We start from the raw sequence: 22454 nt of genomic DNA, 5'->3' as shown, positions 1-22454 counted from the left end.
TGACGCCCCTCCCTCCTCTACCTCCACACAGCATCAGCACCTCGAAACCGAACAACGCGACCCTCCGCGGGAAGAGGATGCTCTCCGGCCCGTGAGGCTGAGCGGCAACAACAAGATCGATAGCCTGACGGTATAGTCGCTGTTTCCCCCCTGCACGTTTATTCCGCCTCGCTGCCTCCATTCATATTGCACCATTCATGCATCCCCAAGAATGGAAACACGCTGCGAGGAAAGGGAAAAAAAGAGAAACATTAAAATAACCCTCTGCGGCCCCGGTGGCTCGCTTTCGTAAGACATCGTCCTCGCTCGTTTTTTGGTGAAGCTTCCTTTTCATGGCGGGCTTAAAGTGATGAAGACCCCCGATTTTGGCTTGTGAGGGCGCCTCGCGAATGTAGGGCTAGTACGGGAAAAGCCGAGCAAACAAAAGGCATCCAGACCCCCTCCTCCTCTGACGCACCTGGCTGCCCTGTCGCCACTTGACATGACAGCGCAGAGCCGGGAGCAGAGCAGCAGGATCAAGGGGCACCGACGTGCGGCCGGACGTGCGGACTCGACGGGAACACAGGAGCCTGCGGACGCTCGGCGGAGAGGCAGCAGCAGCAGCCCAGGGGAGGCCGGATTGCAGTTTCTGGGGACGAGCGCCAAGGGCAGTGCGGCAGTCAGCAGGCAGACCGGGGGGAGGAGGCTGCGGAGATCTGCGATACTTCCCCCCAAGTCAACACTGCTGTCTCACCTCCATATCATCCTGAAGATATTATGGTGGAAGTTTTCATTTTTCATCAATGGTGACTGTTGCTTATTCCCCTAGCCTTTTTTCTTCTTCTTCTCGCCCCTTTCTTCCTTTATCCAATCAGTGATTATGTGCAATTAAAGGATTAGATCTGCTCTTGAGGCAAGGGTGGAACCCTGAGGGGACTGATGTGCATACTGGCCAGGTATCATCGGCTCCCGTCTTCTCTGGCTTTGCTCATTCTGCTTGTCGCCTGCACTATGGGCTGTATTCAGAGCATCGCATGCAAGCCCCGCATCAGACGGGAGAACATTGTAGTGTATGAGGTGTCCGCCTCTATTGACCAGTGTCCCACCATTATTGAGGAGAACTCACCGATTGTGCTCCGCTACAAGACGCCTTACTTCAGGGCCTCAGCGGGAGTCGTAATGCCACCAGTGCCCCGCAATGAAACCTGGGTGGTGGGCTGGATCCAAGCTTGCACCCAGATGGAGTTCTACAATACCTATGGCGATATTGGCATGTAAGTGTGTAGAAGACGCCATCAAACTTCTCTTGCTTACTGTGGGCCTTTAAGGTGGGCATGTGATTCTCTCGCACACACACACACACACACACACACACACACACACACACACACACACACATCTAGACCAAAACCCTGGACCTGGCACTGCCACAAACACAAAAACAAAGTCTTTCATCCTCTGATTTCTGATTCTCTGTGTCCTCCTTCGTCCGCTGCTGCAGGTCCAGTTGGGAGTTACCAGAACTGCGAGAGGGTCGGGTCAAGGCCATCAGTGACTCGGATGGTGTCAGCTACCCCTGGTACGGCAACACCACAGAGACGGTCACCCTCACCGGCCCTACATCCAAACCGTCCCGCCTGACAGTCAGCATGAACGACAACTTCTACCCCAGTGTGACCTGGGCTGTCCCCATCAGCAACAGCAACACACCCATGCTGACCCACATCACCAGGGACCAGAGTTTCATCACCTGGTTGGTGGCCATGAACTCTGTCACGAAGGTAGGACCGAAACACAACGATCCCGCCTTTGTTCCTACATCATGATAAGAGGGGAGGGGGGGGGGAGAAAAACAGCTGTATATCTTCAGAAACCACTCTCCCATTTCACACTGCCTGGCTATGATGTAATCACTTTCTCCTGCACTTTCCCAGTCTGGTGTAAAGTTACAAAATATCTCATCATTACCTTCAACTCTCCTGATGTAGCAGCGGCATCAGAAGTCAGTGAATCAGGATGTGTTGTCTTTTGAAAGAGATATTTTATTAAAGAACATGAGGAAAGCACGGCTGTTTTAGTTTTGTGTCAGCAGCTTGGTCTTAAATGATCATTAGCAACCATATCGACCATATTAACACGATGGCTCTGTCTCCTCTTCCAGGAGCGTATAGTGTTGCAGACGGTGCGGTGGCGGATGCGGGTGGATATCGCCGTGGATCCAGACATGCCGCTGGGCTCTCGGGCCTCGTTGGTAGGCCGCCCCTATCAGGAGCAACCGCACATCCTCAACTACCAGGAACCCATCCCTCCCAACGCGCTGGGGAGGCCGAACGCCAACGATGCCCAAGTGCTAATGTGGAGGCCGCGGAGAGGGGCGCCGCTCGTCGTCATACCGCCAAAATAAGAGAGTGAAATGTTTGCACACGCAAAAATATGATTGTTCCCTTTTGGTAAAAAAGAAGTGGAGGGGGGGTGTAAATGGATAGGAAAGTAATCAAATCACGAAGCCCGATGGTTGCCCCCCCTCCACCCCTCCGTGGCTTCTTCTTCCTGAATGATTCAAATGGACTATCGCGATTAGCCGGTACGGATATTACATCTGGGATCTGACGTAGCACAAGAAGTCCACAGCAAACTATTTGTCAAGGACCTGGAGCTGCATCAAAGCTTGTTTGACCCCCCTCACGTGCTTTGGACTGGAATATAGAGTTATGCCTGCCTTTTAGCTGAGAAGGAAAAGCTGTTTTTAGATGTATCGCAGAGGTATTAGACCACAACAAGAACTGCATCCTGCATCCTTATGTAGACCCTATTGCATGAGAATGAGAGGAACACACATCCTGTCCTTGGAGAACTTTCGAATAGCATTTGTTTTGTATAACTTGTTACCTGAAGACATTTTGATTGAAAAGTCAGCCAAAAAGAAAAAAAAAAAATACAGAGGGCTGGTAAACCTCATCAGTGCCAACAAAGGCCTTCAGCAATCTCAGTATTAAAGGATGTATTCAGATCATTTAAAAGAGACAAAGTATTATACGAATCTTTTTAGGTGAAGAATAAACTCATACATCGACCAGATTGTAACAAGAGCACCCACTTGGCATAAAAGTCTGGGAGAAGAGAAAAAAAACAGCCTGCTGTAGTTTTCACTTGAGTTCTGCTAATACACCAAACTTACGCACCCAGCATAGTTTCTTGCCTCAGTTGTGCAGCCGATGCCGTTTTGTTTTTTGTTTTTTTGGATGGGTGTCAGATTTGTCAGAGAGATGAGCCAGATCTGTTGATACCTTAAATAAATAATGTCAGCTATGCGTTCAATAAGTGCAGCGTAAATGACTTGGAGCAGTGCCGGACAACAGATTTGAAACAAGAAGGCGATAGCAGTCGGCACATATATCACAGGTGGAGCGAGGCCAAACTGTCCCGAGGCTACATTTGATGTTGCACTACAATCCAGGGAATAGAAATGTACCCGTGATGGTTTTGCCGGTGTGAAAGTAAGCCAGGCACCATTTTAAAAAAGGGGTTTATTTGGATCCGTGCCAGCACTGCTTCTGTGACGTCATACTGATTATTTGTCCGGCAGATTTCTGCAGATAAACACGCAGATGAAGACCGTTACTGCGTCGTGGTCACGGCCCGTCCTGGGCCTCCGTCCAGGTCCCTGCCTGCCACTCTGCGCAAGTCACATGACTCATTTTCCATCTGTGCTTCTCTCCAGGTTCATGCCTCACCTTCCCATATGCCCGCTCTCTTTTCTCCCCCGGCTGCACACCTCGTACACGCACGCTAGGGCCATACTGAAGTCACAAATCCTTTCTGAGATCCACAACTATGCAAAAATTGTCTGTGTCTGGAATATAACTGCTGGAAACACTGCAAAATTAACAGGAAAATAGGATATATGAGTTCTCCCACCAACCCCCTCCCATCTCATTTTATGCTGCCTTTATCTGCTGGGATCAATGTTGAATAAAAATGATTGTTGCTACCAATTAAAAAGTACACAGAGGTTAAAATAGGTCATATTAATTCAGCGTATCTTCATTTGTCACAGCACCTCGGCTCATTCAGCCATCTGTTGCTATAGAGACCAGTTTGGTTTTCCTGAGTGCACTGCAACTGGAACTGAAAAAAAAAGAAAAAGAAAGAAAACGAAAAGAACTGTTCAAAATATTCATGGGTGTGCCGACATCTGTGCGTGAGGATTAGAGAGAGTGTATGTGTGGGGGTGCTCACACACACACACACGCAGGTAGACTTTGATGTAAGATGAGATCAAGGCAGCGCTGGTTGTTTCAGCACAAAAAAGAGTTTAATTTATTCATTTGTTGTTACATAAAGAGCTTTTCTTTTTGTTTTTCTGCATTTAAATAACCCTAAAATGAGTGCTTTTGATATACATGTTCAGACTGTAAGTAGCAAGGTCAAAGCAGTCATTTCAGTTTTATATGAAATCTCATCTCTTATTTTAAAAAAAGGGGGTGGGGGGTGGGGGAGGACATTCAGCATCTTTGGACAGAGGTAACCCCTCCTCTTTGCAGCAAGTTTACTCCTCCTTCCACCACTAGATGGAAGTGCTGTCAAGGATTCGCCTCCCGTTTGCTTTGTAAATGAACACACAGTATTTCTTATCTCATGACTGCACGGTTCTTTCGTTCCCAAACAATGTTTTTATTATTACTTAGAAAACCTCACCGCCCACTAATGTCAAAGAACGAAATCACACAAACAAAAACCACACAAGCTCCTCGTACTGATAATACAAAAAGCTCTTTTGCCCTTTCAGAAAAAATGTTCAAGTATAGGAAAAAAAATGTTTTTGCCCCTTCAAAACATATGACAAACTGAACACCACATGGATGCCAAGAACTGGTTATTTAAACAGACTAAATGACTGACTTATAGAAAGTTTATGAAAGGTCCCAAAGTGCCCAAATGTTTTTTCTTTGTGATTTACAATATATGCTTTTGTTTGTTTCTGAACGAAGACGTTATCTGTCTTATCCAGCATGTAACATCTGGTTTATGACTGAGGTTCTTTATTGTTTGATAATGTTTGCCATATTTATGTTGTTCTGTATAAAAAAAACAACAACAAAAAGACGAAGTCAGTCTGACCGCTTCGCGACATGTTTTAAGTTTTCTGCACACCGTGTTTGGCAGTGTCTGGAATATGTTGAATGTAGCCTATCTTAAGCGTACGCTCAGCGGCAACTTCATTAGGTACACCTGTTGGACTGCTCATTGGATATCTACGATCATCCAATCACATCACAGCAACTCAGCTCATTTAGACATATAGACATAGTCAGGATGAGCTGCCGAAAACTGAGTGTCAGAATTTGGAAGAAAAGTGATTTCATTGAATTTGAACAAGCTGGTCTGAGTAATTCAGAAACTGCTGGTCTATTTTCACACACAACTATCTCTACAGTTCATAAAGAATGATCCAAACAGGTAAAAAACAGTTCACGCTAGTGAAAATGCCCTGTTGAGGTCAGAAGAGAATAATCAGACTGCTTTGAACTGACAGGATGACTACAGCAACTCAAATATACACTTGTTACAATCAAGGTAGGCAGAAGAACATCTCTGAATGCATAACACGTCGAACCTGCTGTCAGCTAAGACACTGAGGTTACAGTTAATACATGACAGTTTTACAGGTATTTTCCTGGCACACTTTAAGCAGAACACAAGCAATTGGGTGTATGACAGCCCTGAGTATTGTTGCCAAACCTGTCTATATCTTTATGACCCATCTTTGGATGCTTCCAACAGGATAATTGACAATATCATGAAGCGAGAATCATGTCAAACTGGTTTTTTGAACATGACAGTTCACTGTCCTCAAACAGCCTCCACACTCACCGGATCTCAGTCCAATAGAGCACCTTTGCAGTGTGGTGGAACAGGAGATTCACGTCATGGATGTGCAGTTGACAAATCCACAGTAGCTGTTCCATTAACGTGTTGAATCCATGCCAAGAAGAATTAAAGTAGCTCTGAATGCAAACGGGGGTTCAACCTGGACATTAGCATGCTGTAACTCATGAACTAGCCACTGAGTGTATATTCGCAGTCACAACAGTTCCAGCACAACCTGATTTCCAGTTCTGCAGAGATTCAGTTTCCAGATCTTTGTCCATGGCCTAAGATGCGAATGCTGATGAAAAGGATCCAGACAGATTATAGACATCTGATATGATGCGCTCCTTTGTTATATTATTTTAGCAGGTACTTGTGGGGATCTAGTAAGTGCAATATGCTGTTGTGCTTAGAACCCCAAAGCTTAAATGCGGCACCTGTACCTCTTCAGGTGGAACGTCACAGTTCTAATACTGACACACATTAACTAGTTTCACATTAGTTTGCCAGCAAGGATAAGGTTTGCTTATGATGTCCTTCTGTTCACCTTACACTGTTTGCTTTTCTGTGCTGTTGAGTTAACCTGACATGCTCAAAACAATAGCTTTACTATCAGATGTATTTCACATGAGTCACTGCTATCATCCATTGTGCACTTTTTCAGAGAAGGCCCACTTCCAAAAGACTGTATTTGCCAGTAACTTGTTGTTACTTTTTCGGTAATGAAATTTTTCATATAGGAAATTCCCGGTCACAGTTCGTAGAGCCACAATTCACGCAAGTCTCTGATTACACTTTGTTGGTGCTGCTGCTGGCAGGTTTCTGCTCATAGCCGTAAAGAAATGTGGCGGCAATAACCAGTACTGCACCTAGAAAAAATACACTGAGAGACAGAGAAAAAGAAAATGCATTAGGTTGGAAGCACAACAATTGAGGCCCCTTGTGTGTATGACAGTTATCAACTGTCGATACTAGTGTGTGCTTTGCCAAGATTTTGATGACACTGCCTTTCAAAACAATTGTTGCCGATTAGAAGATAGCAAGTGCAGTGAAACAGTTGTCCCCTTCGTGACTTCTTTCTTGTTATGACATGACTTAAATCTGATTTACCTAATTGTTTTTGGAAAGCTGACAGGTTCAGTAGTCACACACAGGCGTGATTACTGCCACACCTGTGAAGTGTGAAATCCTTTAAACTGAAGGTGTCTGACAAAGTGAAGTAGGCTAAAAGATCTCAAAAAGCCCGGTGAGAAGCAAAGTCATTGACATCTATCAGTCTGGAAAGGGGTTACAAAGCTATTTCTAAGGCTTTAAGACTTCAGTGAACCACGGTGAGAGTCATTATCCACAAATGGAGAAAACTTGTAACAGTGGTGAATCTTCTCAGCAGCAGCTAACCTGCCAAAATTACTCCAAGGTGATCAATGGGCACAAATGAACCTAGAACACCATCTAAAGCAGGGGTAGACAACTCCAGGCCTCAAGTGCTGATGTCCTGCAGGTTTTAATGATTAGTTCATTACCAGGCCTCTGGAGAACTTCAAGACATGTTGAGGGATTAATTTAGCCATTTAAATCAGCTGTGTTGGATCAAGGACACATCTAAAACTTGCAGGACACCGGCCATTCCTGTTACATCCTGTTACACAGCATCTCCTTAAAGAATTTCATACCAGCAGTCAAACATGGTGGTGGTAATGTTCGGGAGCTGTTTTTCTGCTTCAGGAATTGGACAACTTGCTGTAATTGATGGAACCATGAATTCTGCTCTGTACTATAAAATCCCGAAGAAGAATATCCGGCCATCAGTTTATGCCCTGAAGCTCAAGGTTTCTCGGCTCATGCAGCGTCACCATGTCTTGCAGTTCTTGCAGATTGCTTCTGCCGAAGGCAGCACAACAGCTTATTACGTTATAATAACTAACCCAGTTATTTACTTGGCTTATCTTTTCTAATTCTAAAATTTGTTTGATGATCTGAAACATTTAAATATAACAAATATGGAAAAAACTACCAAATCAAGAAGGTGGCAAAAACTTTTCACTGCACAGTTTAACATGTTTGGAAGCAAAGACTTGCTGATTAGTATTAAAATAAAGCTGATATCGTTAGTTAAAACCACAAAGGCTAAACTGGAATTTGTGATGGAAGAACTATTTTTTAATCAACACAAAACCTGATGAAAATCCACAAATGTCAAGGTGGTCAGTGTAGTCAGGTGACTGTTAAAAGACATCTGGATTCTGTTTTAACTGGTTTCCTGTTAATCAGTGTCAGTTGCTGACACACAGTTGGGTCCATGAGTTTTTGGATAATGATAGTTTTTAATAGTACGCCTCGTTACACCACCACAGTGGATTTTAAATCATAATTGTTTTCTTTAAAATAGTCTGTGACGGTGGACAGATGCAAAACTGAAAAAAAAGTGTCTTTGTCCAAAAGTTAAGGACCTAAATGTATTTCAGCCTTTCACCCCACCCCCCACACACACACACACAGACACAAACAAGAATACCATGTTTTCCACTCATAAAGTGTTAGCAAATGAAAAAAAAAAAATTATTAAGCATAAGCGTGCTTGTGTTTACCTTGTGGGATTAAAGTCCTTCAACAGGAAATACGAAATGAGTGTAGACACTATGATTGATAGTGAGGCGGCAAATCCTTTGAGGATGTTGTCAGCATATTTAATGACTACAGCCACGATCAGCCCGCCGAGAGCCTGACGACATGCAAACAACACAAAGGCAGACATGAACAACTCCACAAATGCTGCCATAAAACTCATGGAAGTCAAATGATGCACTGTAGTGAAACACCATTGCACAACCTGTAAGACAACAACTATGCAGGTAATAATGTTGTATCCCTGGAAAATCCCCGCCTGCTTGACACTTTCGCCATCATACACCATCATGCCTATGAAGCCAAACACAAAGCTAAACAAACCTGAAAGAGACAAGAAAAAGTGATAAAGGTCAGGTCCTTGCTGGGACAAATAAGACAAAGGTGGTGTTTTAACTACTGAGCAATATAAGGCAAAAAGAACAAAAGGAAATAATCTGTAGCCATATATATATATATATATACATATATGGCTACACAACAAAGGAGGAACACATTGTCTTTCTGCTACAGATTAGCGCAGTGTTTAAACGTGACCCAGTTATTTAGACTTATTGTTATTGCTGAACATGTCCTTCTGTTAGGACATTAAGTCACCAATGGAGCCTGAGGCTTGTAAACGAAATGCTGTCCGAACTCTGTAGAAACCCCTGGTATAAAATGAAATTTTCCCTGACTGAATTTCAACAGTTAAATTATGTTAAATTAGATTCAGAGAAGTCTTGCATGTTGCGCCATTTTGCATGCATACAGCTCTTATTTAATTTTGTACTGAATTTAACAGCATTGCCAGGCCATTTCAAAAGTTCATATTATAGTCTCTCTTTAGTTTTATTTAGAGACATGTTATTGTTGGATACATCGTAGTCATGAACTCCTCTACATATCGCAGTATTCTAGAGTCAAATGCAACCCCATCTGTCTGACAGCTAAACAATCCCTAGCACAGCAGCAAATCTACAACAGAACATCTGAAAAATAAAAGAAATCCAGACCTCAACCTGCCTGAAGTGCTGCAGGAGTTGTGCACGAATGACTGTCTGCAAACTTCGATGAACTTAAGCTACACTGTAAGACAGAGTGAAAATTCCTCTACAACAATGTGAGAGACTAATAAAGTAATTAAGAAAACGAGTGCTACAAGTTCTTACTGTTAAAGGTGGTTCTGCAAGCTGTTAAATTACCTTGTGTACTTTTTCATAGGAACTGCATAACATCCTGAGGAAACTTTTGTTTGTAAGAAACCATACATTCCTCGCTCAGTCTGTCATACAAAAGGAGGTATAGCCACTCACCCAGCTGTATATTACGAAGCCACAGACCCTGGCTTGCCTCTTTGAGGATCTTCTCAAAGTAAACTCCAGCAAAACCACTGGACACACAGGCCATCAGCACGGCCATCAGGCCCACAAACTGCGAGCCTGCAGACATTACATTCTGTTCAGAGTCGCCCAGAGACTCGACGGGCCACTGTGGAGGTTGAAACACTGATGAGTGTGTGCAAAGGCATAGGCTTTTATCAAAACACATGATTAGTAAATACACTGAGACTCACTTCACAAAAACAACATTAGAAAGGTAGAAATGAAACATTAGTAATAATTGTGGTGACGGCGAGCGCTGTTACCTGCACCAGAGTGATCCCGGCCATGAGGAAGAGCAGGGAGAGCCACTGGTAGCAGCCCAACTCTTTCCCGAGCATGGAGACAGAGAACAGAGCTGTGGTGAGGATCTTCAACTGGTACGTGACCTGTTGGACACAAAAAACACAAGTGATGCTTTAAGTAAATGATGGATTACTCCCATCCTCGCTACAGCACATAAAAATTGATATAAAGCTACTGGTAGTTATATCTGAGCCACAGGCTGGCCTGGCTCCCGTCTGAATTACAGTAGAGTTGATCAATGTTGATCACATTGAGCTGCTACCTATGCTCCTCATTTTTCTTAAATAACACCCTGTTGCTTTTAATTTCTTCTCTGCCATTTTTAATTTTTCTTGTTATTTACACTCTTACTTTTTAATTTTGACTGTGGCCAAAATTATATTTTATGCTACAATCATATTTTCCTGTCTTTTATTGTGCTCTTCAAATGTTTTTCAGAGTGTTACAAAGACAAACTTTATTTATTTATTATTTAACACATATTAATGGGTAGTATAGAAATGCCACAGTTACAGGAAATGCAGTCATATCCAGAAATCTTCTTTTCAGTTACTTCTCGTTCTTTTGGAACATCTATTGTATTCTATTTCCTCATCTGTACTTTGATGCCTTTCATTCAGCAGCCCATTGTGCCGGGGTCAGGACAGATCTGTTTTAACCCTTGTATGGTGTTCGGGTCTGTGAGAACCATGCCATTTAGAGGCTGCTGCCCCTTTAGGCAGTATATACCATCAAAACCTGCAAAATATGGTATAAAGATATGTACACTTGATTATAACTGATTTTATTTTTTTTCTATAACATTTTATTAAAAAAAAGAGAAGCACATTAATTCATAAATGTGATTGAACAAAGGTAAAGGGAAAAAATTAACCATGTTTGCTGTTCACATGGCTCGTAATTGGGATGAAGTAAACATCTGTTGAGTAATTTAACATAAAATTGTTTGATAGTGTTAATTGGAAAGCCAAAAGTCTAGCGGGTCCACCAGACCTATGAACACTGGCTGAGTAACAAAAATACAAACACCACACAAGGGTTAAACATGGAAGAGAAAAGCCATTTCTAAGAATCTTATCTGTGATAGATAAGAGGACACGGTGTTTGCACTCCGAACTTGTTGTGCTTCATTCCTGTTGGGACAGCTTCATTTGCAAGATTTCGTGTCACTGAGCCGCTGTTAAAAGGATGGTCTTAAATGTTCCCAAGTGCCTCTTATTTACTTTCTTCTTCAGGTTTTTTAGCGCTTAAGGACAAATGGGTACTATCTACTATATAAGGTAATAATAGTCTCACAATTCTACTTAAGAAATGCTGATCAAATGTTATTGTGTTATTCATTTCTGTAAAGACCTGAGTATGTGTGAAAAAGGACAGAAACTGGAACTGGATGTTATGAACGTATAAATCTTGGTGTTCATTTGAAAATGGTTACTTTGTGACAAAGAGGAAAAGTGAACATGGCCTTTTTGCCGGCTAGTATTTTTTTTTTAAATTTTATATTAATTTTCCAAGTTCATAAAAACAGCTTCAGTCAGTTTGAATTGTTTTCCAAAGTATGTTTTTTTGTTTATTGTTATTTTAGATCACTATAGAGTTTGTTCTCATCCAATTATAAATGTTATTTATAAAAATATCATTTTAAAAATGAAGGATTTGAAGCTTTAATTTAAACAAAAATATTTGATATATTTTATGATTTTTTCCAGTGTTCCAAAACTTCAACTCCATGATGTTCTAGGCTCAAAAACTAGCATTTTCCCCTTTAATATTTACAGAATATAGCAGAGGGTATAGCTTTAGTACCACTTAAATTAATCAAACAAGCCTTATGAGATGAGAACAGAAGACATCTGTTGTTTTAGAGATTATTTTATGAGATAGATTTGGGTAAATATTTACCAGGATATCCACTGTACATCGTGAATTCAGAAATGTACACCAACACACACCAGCCAAGTGAAACCATAAAGAAACCAGTTCACACACACAAACTCAGTGAGCCTGAACAAGCACATCCATTCATTTGTATGTAACCTGATAGGTGGCTGCGTCCAGGTTGGACAGGGCAACATAGAGCAGATTGTTCTGCAGAGTGTAGATCCCTGCAGGAATGGCCAGCTTCACGAGCTCCACAGGCTTGTTCAGAATCTCCTCGTTCAGCAGCTCATACATTGCCCTCAAGCTGAAATCTGAGAGAAACAGAGAGAGCACTGTCAGTAATTCAACCTGAGGACCACCTGTGAAGTTTATTAACGAGCCTGGGGAGCAGGTATATAGGATTTTCTACCCAAGTAGGGTCCAAAACTGATTTTCCTCCTTACTCACTGTTCTCGCTGAAGACGAGGAGAGTGCATGTAAAAATCTTGAGCACTTCAGCTGACACCACGGCAGAGGAGGCGAGGTAGCGAGGACCGTCCTCCTTCAGGGTACGGGAGTAGCGCATGGTGAGAACCAGCAGGGTGGTTTGCAGCACCAGAACCCCCAGAGACACGTATTTTAGCCCGGAGGAAAGCGCCATTGTGGAGGAATGTTTGACTCTGCAGAGAGACAGTGAAGGAGCCTTTTAGGATGGACAGGAAGAAAATGAAAAAACGAAGAGTGAACTGAAAGGTTCATTCAGTTTGTTCACACAAACATAAGGACTCACAGAGAGCGTCCTTACACGCTGAGCAAGGCTGCTGCAGTGTCCTTGAGCTAGAAATTGACTTCTGCCTCGAACACAACATCCTTAATAAGTTGCAGAAATGCAAGAGACAACAGTGGAAGAGACTGAGGATTAACACGCTGTGACTGGTCCTTCACAGACACAGTCTAACAGTAAAAAGTAATGGGGAACATTTCGGAAACAGCTGTCACCTTTCCTTTGTCTTGTTATTGGAAATCTGTCCTCCAGCAAGACAAGTGCAGATTTAGTGCAGGAGAGGAACATGTCGGTCAACCACTGCTGAAACTGTTAAGCGACCAGCTGGAAAACCCTAGCCTGCATCTGCCCTGGTTAATGACATAGCTGTGCACTACTTATCTACACTGGCACCGGACTTCTAATAACATTTGATGGCAGCTGTCACAGATGTCATTTATAAAAACTACAAATCATTTCTCGTCTAAACTGGTCAGAGGTTTGTGGCTTAAAGATGAAAAAGCACAGCAAATTGTAAAGTCCTAAAATTTAAACAAATAATTCAGTTAAAATTAGGAAGGATTTTATACATGAGTGAATTATGCACCTGTGAACCTTAAGCTGACAGTGATGAGACAATTACTAACCCGTCTCCTGACTCTGGCATCTGGGACGTCTGAAGAGAAACAGTCTTCATTCTTTTATCTTTTATTTCCAAATTAAGGCATCGTCCACTTGCCTTCATCACATCACCCACATGGCCCCAAATTTAAAAACCTTCTTCCAAACAGAGGGCATAACTTTTAAAAGATGTAACGTATGCAGTGATGTCACTTTAAGACTCAAAGAGTCAGCCCACCTTAAGTAGTAGGAGGAACTGAGGAATCGTGCTCATTTTCTCACAAGGTGAAAGTGTGGGATCGGCTCAGGTGGACTGTTTGCACAGCATGATTATTAGTTAATCCCTGTTAACAGCGAGGTCTCTGTATCTCCACTATCTTCAGACAATTATGCACATTGAATCTGACTCACACACAGTTTACAGTTTCTTCTTGTTCTTACAGATTCATGACATCATCTCAAACAAACTTGTGACTCTTTTATGCTGTAAAGCATTTATATGTGCTGTATTTGAACAGCAATTTAGTAAAAAAAAAAAAAAAATCTATTAATTTTTTAAAAAGGGATGTACAACTAGGCAAGATGAAGACCATGAAGTGGTGACAGAAAAAGAGGTGCGGTGTTTTCAGCACAGTGTCCTCTTTATGTAGGAGCTGTGCTTAGCAGAGGGGCACGACTGCACAGTCCCTCTCTGTTTCTGTGTGCGTCATTGTGTGTGAGTGCCCTCCTTACAGACTGCAGCGTCTACACCCAGCACACTCTGCCAACTCTCTCCAAGTATATTCAAACTTCTTCTTTTTTTAGGTAGTGTCATCTGTGCCCTTGCTTATTCACGTCCATCCATCCACTTTCTTAACTGATGGTCCTCTTCACACTCCCGATGGCATCTATGGCCACTTTAGAATCACTAGTAAAGCTAACATGCATGTCCTCAGACTGTGGGTACCTGGAGAAAACCCACTGAGACACGGGATAGTGTGCAAACTCCACACAAAAGAGCACCAACTAGCTGGTGCATTCAAACCCAGGACCATGTTGCTGTGAGGTGACAATGCTAACCACCGCAGCACTGTGCCAGCCCAAATATTACACATGTTAATATGCTTAGGCTTGACCTACATATGAATGAAAAGAAAATGGACAGTATACAGTATGTGATTGTGTCACATTCAAATTAGTAACATCAGTAGTATTCCAACCTTAAAAATGTCTCACTTTTACTGCTGAAGGTTTAAAAGATGTAAAGAAAGGTTATATTTCTATATGCAAACCAATTTAAAGCCAAACTTTTACCTAGATAAAGAAAACTGTTCTCCACTAAGTCATACTAAATTTTAATTCGAATATGTGAATGACTTACACAAAACTATAGTGTAATTACCATGAACAGTTCATCTTTCCGGCATTTTGTTACATGCAAATAATATTGAACTGCTGGCTGGTGGTGCAGTGGTTAGCGCTGTTGCCTCACAGCAGCAGGAAGGTTCTGGATGTGAAACAGCTGGTTGGCTCAAGCCCCTTTGAATTAAATTTGCATGTTTTCTAGGTGCTTCATAAATATCAGCTTGAATTCTTATCTGTCTCTCTGCGCTACCCCTCATCTTTGTAATGTTGTATGTCTACATCTCATATGGATGGCAAGAAATACACAAGGAATGATAAAGAATAGGAGGCTGAGGCAAAGAGTGACTCGGACTCTACCAACCTTCAGACGTCAACTTTTATTCTGACCAAAACTACACACCTGTAAATGTTTCTGATTGCATTTTGCTTTGCAGTTTGGAGGAGTTGCAAATTCTGCCCACAGACAAACTTACAGTACTGTGCAAAAGTCTTGAGTCACACTTAATTTTTTGTGTTTTATATAGAAAATGGGAACTAGGGCCAAGGATTTATTGAAAGATGCAAACATACCAGAACATACAGCATATAAGGCAAAAAGAGAGCTTGTACACTTCTTACTAGCTTGATTCCCAACAGAGCCTTACAGTCTCTTCAGACCTTCTCCTCCTTGATGATCATTTAAACCAAATATTTAAATTTTACTGATGAGGCTTCAGTGAACAGTTGGATCAGCTGAAGGGCCAGATGCATCTTTCAGGTCCTGTTTGAGGTCTTTGCTGGATTTTCCTGTTTCTTAATGACATGAATCTCTACTGATGATCTGCGGGATAGTTTTTCAGGGCGGACACTTTTTCTTTTGTCCTCCACTTGTTTGATCTCCTCACATTTTTCTAAGAACACACTGTACACCATGTTGAGATATCCCAAGTTTTCAGCTTATAGTTCTTTGGGAATCACCTTATTGGTACAAAAATATTATTTTATTTCTGTCAAACTGTGCAATCTTTGGTATTTTTCACAGATTCAATTAAAAATGTTGACTTTTTTTTTAAAGGGGATGCCTAAAGATACAATTTAAAGTTGGTTCTTTTCTACGTTATCTGTTACGTGTAGATACAACACTGGTTCATCCTTAAACTTAGGTGCCTCTTTATGCTTGAATCATTCATAGGTTAGTGTAAAGTGACTTAACAAACCAATTTCTCTGAAAATAAAATGATGAATGTTGAAAGACCTTCAGAAAGCCTGGAGATCTGCTGTTCAAGGACCCTTTAAAAGTTAGAATAAACTCTGGTTCCTTGGAAGCAAAATATATAGAAATGGGCAGTGACTCAAGACTTTTGTACAGTACTGTAAACACATGTCAGAGTACCCGTAACTAACGATACCCTGGTGACAGCTACTGTAACAGGAAGTACACCAGGAAGTTTTAAGTGCTTTAGCACACATACAAATTGGGAATGTGAAAAGACCAACATTGCTATCACAGCTGGTAAATATACAGTAGATGAGACTATTTAGAAATACAAATTCATAAATGAAACACATTTACTACATCTCCAAAAGTTGAATCTGTTCATCTGGACGTAGCGTTTTGTGGGAGAAACGTTTCGTCACTCATCCAAGTGACTTCTTCAGTCTCAGCTGACTGCAGGTTTCCCCAAACCTTATAAACAGTACATTTGCATAATGACTGAAACCAGCCCACTGAAGGAACAATGGGCTGTGAGGTCAGTTCCATAATTATGATTAAGGAACTGACCTCACAGCCCATTGTTCCTTCAGTGGGCTGGTTTCAAATGTACTGTTTATAAGGTTTGGGGAAACCTGCAGTCAGCTGAGACTGAAGAAGTCACTTGGATGAGTGACGAAACGTTTCTCCCACAAAACGCTACGTCCAGATGAACAGATTCAACTTTTGGAGATTTACTTTCCTGGATGATTGAGAATGCATCAAGACACATTTACTACAGTTAAAAAAAAAAAGATATTTAAAGTTATCTGCAACCGAATAATGAGACATCAACGTTAATTTGTCACAGACTTATCACCAACCCACGCAGATTCACATTGGAGAACAGGAAATCTTTTGCCTTCCCCTTGAAATGAGTTTATGAACAGCTCTTCTCTGCCATAGAGAGCATCTCATTGTGTATCAATGAGTATCAAGCTGTCGCAAAACAGTCAGATTCAGCTCAGCATTGAGATCAAGTTACAAACTGAGCAGTTTACACTTTTAACTTTTTCAAGACACATTATCAGTTTATGACGTGCGTGCGCGTTTTCGTTTGGGGAGCGAATATCGCAACCGCACAGTTCTGGATGCGAATGATCTATGCGTCTGCTTGCCTGTCTGAGTGCTGATTGGTTGATGAGCGACAGCGGACTTCACCGGGGAAAGCAGGAAAGAATCAGAAAAAATAAAGCACGAAAAAGCACAGACAGTGGACACTTTTAATTCCTTTCAACACTCGCTCCCACTTCAGGGACTGTCCGCGGGAGCGACAACAGCACCAGGAAAAGAGACCCACAAACCGGTTATATTTGTTTCTGACGTTGGTAACAAACACACTCCAAAACTGCCGACGCACTACTCCCGCTCAAGGGGCCAGTGTTCAGAGACTCTGTGCCACATTTGGGGGTTTTTAGATTTTCAGAGAATTCACTACAGCAGGACAGGGTAGCACAGCACTGGCAGAACTTCCAAGTCAATGTGAAGAGATAAAGTCTAAAGTGGAGCTTTGCTCTGCTGATATCTTGAGAAACGGAGTAATGTAACACATAGTGACGTGGAGCAGAGCTGACCTCCATCACCAGGAAACTTGTAATAGTGTGGTTTGTCGGTAATTGAGCTGAGCAAATATCACACTCATAAGGATGCGGATCTGATAGAGGGCAAACCCACATGTGAAGGGAAGGTTTGAAAGTTTGAGTGAGTGAATGCCCTGTTGTTTAAAGACGTCTGTGCTGGTTATTGTTCCGAAAATGTTGCTGATAGTGAAACACGGTGTCTTTGAAGGCATCTTCACAGATTTAAAAAGGAAGCAGAGGGTGTTCACTGTTAAAGTTAGCCACAAAAGATGTCTCCGCAGACAATCGGATGTTTAACAGGCTTTTTTTAAAAAGCAAATTCTTATCTCGGGGAAACTTACCTGTGGGTCTGGAGCCCAGCTTAAGGCGTAGATGACAGGATGTGGGCGCCCGCTCACTTGATGGTCCTGTCCTCGCTTTTCTCTTTACTAAAGATTGAATCTCATGGCGTTAAACTAACAGTCAGCATAGCTGTCTCAGCTGTAATTTAAGGCACGCTTTTGGTCTTTGCGCATATAGCAGACGCGTTGCCTCCTCCTCTGGAGGCTACACTCAGTGAATGAACCCACGTGTAGCTGAGGAGGACTCAGTTTAGAAGTTTGGTGACACCTGCTGAAATATGACAAAGTAAACAAGAATACACCGAGGGGGCAGCAGTTTCACACCAAAGGCCCCTCTTTTGTCCTCAACATATGTAATAGATTTTTTTAAATATACATAATAAAATGTAATAAATATCCCTAACAAAGGCTAATCACTAAAACGATATTCACATGCACAGCTTTACACCATATTTCGCTGGAATAGTCCTTTAAAGCACTTCAAGTCTCCCTGTGATTCAAGAGCTATCTGCTGACATTTACTGGGCTGTAAAAATAATAATTCAGATATTATCAGTAATTTAAAAATTCATACATCGAAGGAACTTGCTTTAAAACAGATTTGCTACATAAGTACATTTATTCTTTAATTACTGTTATTTCTATAACTCTAATAATAACAACCTAGAGTGACTTTCCAATCACATTTGATATTTGGGAGTAAGCAAACTATTACATTAGTATTAAAAAAATTATTATTTTAAAAAACCACGAGGTGTTTCTTTTACAATAAAACACGGTAGCACCGATGATAGCTGAGGTTGCGGGGTGGGGGCGCTGTTGCCGGCCACCACCTTCAGTTCTCGATGACGAAGAAGAAAAATAACTGCACGTGCTTCCTGTTTCTCCAGAAACCAGAGGTGGTGTGAAACGCTGTGAAAATGGTTCGTAAATTAAAGTATCACGAACAGAAGTTGTTGAAGAAGGTCGACTTCATCAACTGGGAGGTGGACAACAACCTGCACGAGGTCAAGGTGTTGCGGAAGTATCACATCGAGAAAAGGGAGGACTACACCAAGTGAGTCTGTGGCTGCTAGCTTGCTTTTAGCATCGGTTACTTACACTGCATAGACTATAAAAACATTAATATACCGTATTTCAGCTGATATTTACGAATCACACAGACACTATAACATTTTTCCTCCTGTGCCTCAGGTACAACAAGCTCAGTCGGAATGTCAGAGACCTGGCCAGAAAAATCAGAGACCTGGATGAGAAAGATGGCGTCAGAGCACAGAGCACACATCGATTACTGGAGAAACTGTACGGTTTTGGATATTATACAGTTATTTAATATGTACTTCCTTTGGATAAAATCCTCTTAATGTTCATTTAAACTGAGATCTTTTAACTCTGCGCTTGTTTCCTCTTTGGTTTTGAGCAGATTTGATTTTGATTGCTTTGTTGTTTATTGTTTTCTAAACCTTTGTTGATATTACACTGAGAATCTTTTTCTTCCTTCACCTCAGATACAGCATTGGTCTCATCCCCACCAGACAGAATTTGTCCCTCACAGAGAAAGTCACAGCTTCTTCATTCTGCAGGTACATTTATGTTTTTATCTTCAACCCATTAAGTGTACAGTACTGTGCAAAAGTCTGGAGCTGCTCCTCATTTTTTTATATTTTGCTTCTGTTGAGCCAGAATTTCATGTATTTTTTGTAAAGTGGTCTTGAGCAAAGTTCTACAAGCTTTCTGAAAGTTCCTTATTGGACATTGGCTACTTTTTCACTCATTCTTAGTCCAGTCCTTGTACCTGATAATTTTTAGAGCAATGTGTTTTTGTTTGTTTGTTTGTTTGTTTTGCTAAGCCATTTAACACTGAATTATGAATCCTTCATGCATAAAGGCACTGTTGTTACTTCTGTCTTTGAGGCTGCATTTCAGCCAGTGGCGTTGGGGATCTTGTCAAAATTCATTCAATGATGAACACAAAAAACTGCCATCAGATTTTGATCCACCATGTAGTACCACCTGGAAAACAGGTGATTGGCACCGGCTTCATTTGTCAGCCAATGCTTCTATCCGTACTTGGATAGAAGAACAAACTATGCAGTCGTTGAGTGCAGAGCCTGGATCTCAGTGTGTGATCATCTTAACAGAGAACAGAACAGACGGTAGCCAACATCCAAAGAAGAGCTTTGAATGTTCTTCAAGAAGCATGGAGAAATATTCCTGAACACTACTTAAAGAAATGACAAGAAAGCTATGTTGAAGCATAAAGCAGTGTTCAAATTTTGAGTTTCAAGCTTGTTGGAATTGTATTTCCATGTATGTTTGCACGTTTCATTAAATCTCTGCATGTATTTCCCATCTTCCTAGCAAAATATTAAGAAATGAGAGATGGCTCGCGGCTTTTATACAGTGCTGTGTATAAATGCAAGCCTCTATGTATACTTTATGTCTGTGTGATTCCTGCAGGAGGCGGCTGCCCAGCATCATGGTGAATCTTCGTATGGCTCAGAACCTGAAGACGGCAATTACTTTCATCGAACAAGGACGTATCCTTGACTGCTGTGTTACTGTAAATTGTTATGGTTAACACTTCAGATTTGTCTTCATTCAAGGATAAAAATAGATTCAGTGTTGTCCTTGACTCAGTCACAGATGTGCGTGTTGGCCCGGATGTTGTTACAGACCCAGCGTTTCTAGTCACAAGGTTGGTCTCTGGGTATTTAGTCTTCTCACAATATCTTTACCAACACTTTCATACCACAGAAGACCTTTGACACAGATGCTTCATTATACTCCACATGTGAAAATGCTGACACTATTACTGTAACTTTTTTAAATGTAAGAAATATGGAAGATTTCGTCACGTGGGTGGACTCCTCGAAGATCAAGCAGCACGTGATGAATTACAATGAAGAGGTGAGTGATTTGTCAGAGTTTGTATGTACATATTTCAGTTATTAATGGTTATCTGTTACTTAAATCGACAGTTTTCAGGACTGAATCCTAATTCTGATGCCTTGAAACTCAGTACTGTGTTTCTTTTGCAGCGGGATGACTTTGATATGATGGCATAAATCTGTTTTCCCAAACCCATTCATCACACTGAACGACGGAAAGAAGATCTCTGCTCGTTTTACTTTGCTGAGGAAAAACTACAGTGTGGGTTCCTTTTATTATGGAAACTGGGGACAAAGTGAAAAGTCCTCCTGCGTCCCCAGAACCTAGAACTTACTCGAGCAGTCCTGAGAACAAAGCCGAATTTTACTGTTGTCACACTTTGACAGAAGCTCTCTTATATTTGAACGGCAGCTGTAAAATGTGTGTCAGTGAGTGTCCAAGTATAACTGATTGTAAAAGTTAGTGAGTCTGTGTTGTCACTATCATTTCACTTAAAGCTGCGGAGACGCCACTACCACAAGATTTTGTAAACTGTTTTGAAAGATGGGCATACCCTAAACCTGTATTTATTCTAATGACCAGCAGGGGGCGACTTTAGTGTTTGCCAGTCTTATGGAAGTTTATAGGAAAATGTCCCTTTTTGTAACATCAAGAGACGATTCCCTGATGTGTTCATGTTCTCAGCCTTAGTTAATATTGCGTCTTTATTTTGTAAGTTATGGTCCTTGTTGGTGTCCAACATCCCTCAGTTTTATAGTGAAAAGGCCAAATGGCAATGGCGAAAAAGTGTAGCTCAAGTTTAAAAAAATAAAAAAAGCTGTTCTAACTAGCGGATGATGTCACAGTGGCTACAGCCATCTTATATATACAGTACAGTCTTTAACATGACAGTGAGCCTTTGTTGTCTTTGTTCATTTTTCCATCAGAGCCGCTTAGTGGTTGTTGTCAGAGGGATCATAAAGAGCAGCTTAATCTCTCTGGTCTGACTCGCTCTTTTGTTTTTCTTATTTGCTCTGCGTTTGTGTAAACACGAGCTCCTTGGTTTGTCTATACAGAGATTAACAGTACTAAAAACAAGAAAGCACAAATGTTTTAGAAATTTGTCAAAAATGTGTTTAAAACAACAACAAAAAACCGTTTTATTTATAAGGCAAATGCACTCAAACATTCAACCTTCAAAACAAAATTTTCTGTTCAGGAATGCAAGTAAATAACTGTAATTTGACATCTTTATCACAAAATAAAGTACTTGTTTGTTTTTTCTTATTATTTTTTTAATTTCTAAAAGTGAAATGGAGAATTTGTTTAATTATGTTTTAGTTGTTTTTTTTGTAAGTTTGAAGCACTTATGCATACTGGTGGATAAAAAAATTACAACAAAAATTATTTAGGTAATCACCAGCACTCTTCCTGATATTCAGTGTATTTTTTTTTTTCCCATCAAACAAATGTAAATATCAGACAAAGATAACACAAGTAAACACAAAATGCAGTTCCTAAATGTTTATTGTTAGGTCTTTTGTAATCTCTTGTATGAGTTGTCGCTGCGCTCTTAGGGTAATTCCCCCTGCCCCCACCTTCATTTAAAAACTGCAGTTTGCGTTTGCGTGTTTTATCTTTGTCTAATACTTAAATTCGTTTGACGATCTGAAACATCTAAGTGTGACAAACATACAAAAA

The 22454-nt window shown here is 41.2% G+C and overlaps 3 protein-coding genes across 8 annotated transcripts; 2 read left to right on the top strand and 1 right to left on the bottom strand.

Annotated features, from left to right (window-relative positions):
- The first annotated feature begins 13 nt into the window (after nucleotides 1-13).
- fam78ba (family with sequence similarity 78 member Ba) lies at nucleotides 14-5099 on the top strand. The gene is made up of 3 exons (XM_003437796.5): nucleotides 14-1253; nucleotides 1481-1760; nucleotides 2141-5099. The coding sequence occupies exons 1-3, from the start codon at nucleotides 919-921 to the stop codon at nucleotides 2381-2383; spliced, it is 858 nt and encodes a 285-aa protein (XP_003437844.2). The 5' UTR covers nucleotides 14-918; the 3' UTR covers nucleotides 2384-5099.
- slc35a3b (solute carrier family 35 member A3b) lies at nucleotides 4498-18136 on the bottom strand. 5 transcript variants are annotated; one of them, XM_019347965.2, is made up of 8 exons: nucleotides 17883-18130; nucleotides 12471-12682; nucleotides 12180-12334; nucleotides 10103-10225; nucleotides 9771-9945; nucleotides 8681-8799; nucleotides 8439-8572; nucleotides 4498-6733 (listed from the first exon to the last, which is right to left on the bottom strand). In XM_019347965.2, exons 2-8 carry the CDS (start codon nucleotides 12661-12663, stop codon nucleotides 6640-6642), a joined length of 993 nt encoding a protein of 330 aa, XP_019203510.1. In that variant the 5' UTR covers nucleotides 12664-12682; nucleotides 17883-18130; the 3' UTR covers nucleotides 4498-6639. The 5 variants fall into 5 exon arrangements, with proteins under 5 accessions (XP_019203510.1, XP_025755909.1, XP_019203509.1 ...); XM_025900124.1 differs by having other exon boundaries at nucleotides 8439-8799; nucleotides 12471-12705; nucleotides 17883-18136; XM_019347964.2 differs by having other exon boundaries at nucleotides 8439-8799; nucleotides 17883-18134.
- Nucleotides 11274-22033, top strand: imp3 (IMP U3 small nucleolar ribonucleoprotein 3). Of its 2 annotated transcripts, XM_019347967.2 has the most exons (8): nucleotides 11274-11422; nucleotides 18773-18939; nucleotides 19077-19184; nucleotides 19391-19465; nucleotides 20343-20422; nucleotides 20529-20580; nucleotides 20720-20792; nucleotides 20924-22033. In XM_019347967.2, the coding sequence occupies exons 2-8, from the start codon at nucleotides 18803-18805 to the stop codon at nucleotides 20948-20950; spliced, it is 552 nt and encodes a 183-aa protein (XP_019203512.1). In that variant the 5' UTR covers nucleotides 11274-11422; nucleotides 18773-18802; the 3' UTR covers nucleotides 20951-22033. The 2 variants fall into 2 exon arrangements, with proteins under 2 accessions (XP_019203512.1, XP_025755912.1); XM_025900127.1 differs by lacking the exon at nucleotides 11274-11422 and having other exon boundaries at nucleotides 18688-18939.
- The last annotated feature ends 421 nt before the right edge of the window (nucleotides 22034-22454 follow it).

The sequence above is a fragment of the Oreochromis niloticus genome, linkage group LG18, assembly GCF_001858045.2.
Source record: "Oreochromis niloticus isolate F11D_XX linkage group LG18, O_niloticus_UMD_NMBU, whole genome shotgun sequence".
Classification (NCBI taxonomy): domain Eukaryota; kingdom Metazoa; phylum Chordata; class Actinopteri; order Cichliformes; family Cichlidae; genus Oreochromis; species Oreochromis niloticus.
This window is presented reverse-complemented; position numbering and strand designations above follow the sequence as displayed.

Bases quoted from the DNA above. Each gene is read 5' to 3' on its own strand.
- fam78ba (XM_003437796.5), top strand. From the start codon at position 919: ATGTGCATACTGGCCAGGTATCATCGGCTCCCGTCTTCTCTGGCTTTG. The intron at 1,254-1,480 runs GTAAGTGTGTAG...CCGCTGCTGCAG, and splicing joins ACCTATGGCGATATTGGCAT to GTCCAGTTGGGAGTTACCAG. The intron at 1,761-2,140 runs GTAGGACCGAAA...CTCCTCTTCCAG, and splicing joins CCATGAACTCTGTCACGAAG to GAGCGTATAGTGTTGCAGAC.
- slc35a3b (XM_025900124.1), bottom strand. From the start codon at position 12,663: ATGGCGCTTTCCTCCGGGCTAAAATACGTGTCTCTGGGGGTTCTGGTG. The intron at 9,946-10,102 runs GTAACAGCGCTC...CAACCTCCACAG, and splicing joins CCGGGATCACTCTGGTGCAG to TGGCCCGTCGAGTCTCTGGG. The intron at 6,734-8,438 runs GTAAACACAAGC...TCTGTCTCTCAG, and splicing joins AAGGACTTTAATCCCACAAG to TGTATTTTTTCTAGGTGCAG.
- imp3 (XM_019347967.2), top strand. From the start codon at position 18,803: ATGGTTCGTAAATTAAAGTATCACGAACAGAAGTTGTTGAAGAAGGTC. The intron at 19,185-19,390 runs GTACGGTTTTGG...CCTTCACCTCAG, and splicing joins CATCGATTACTGGAGAAACT to ATACAGCATTGGTCTCATCC. The intron at 20,423-20,528 runs GTATCCTTGACT...ACTCAGTCACAG, and splicing joins TACTTTCATCGAACAAGGAC to ATGTGCGTGTTGGCCCGGAT.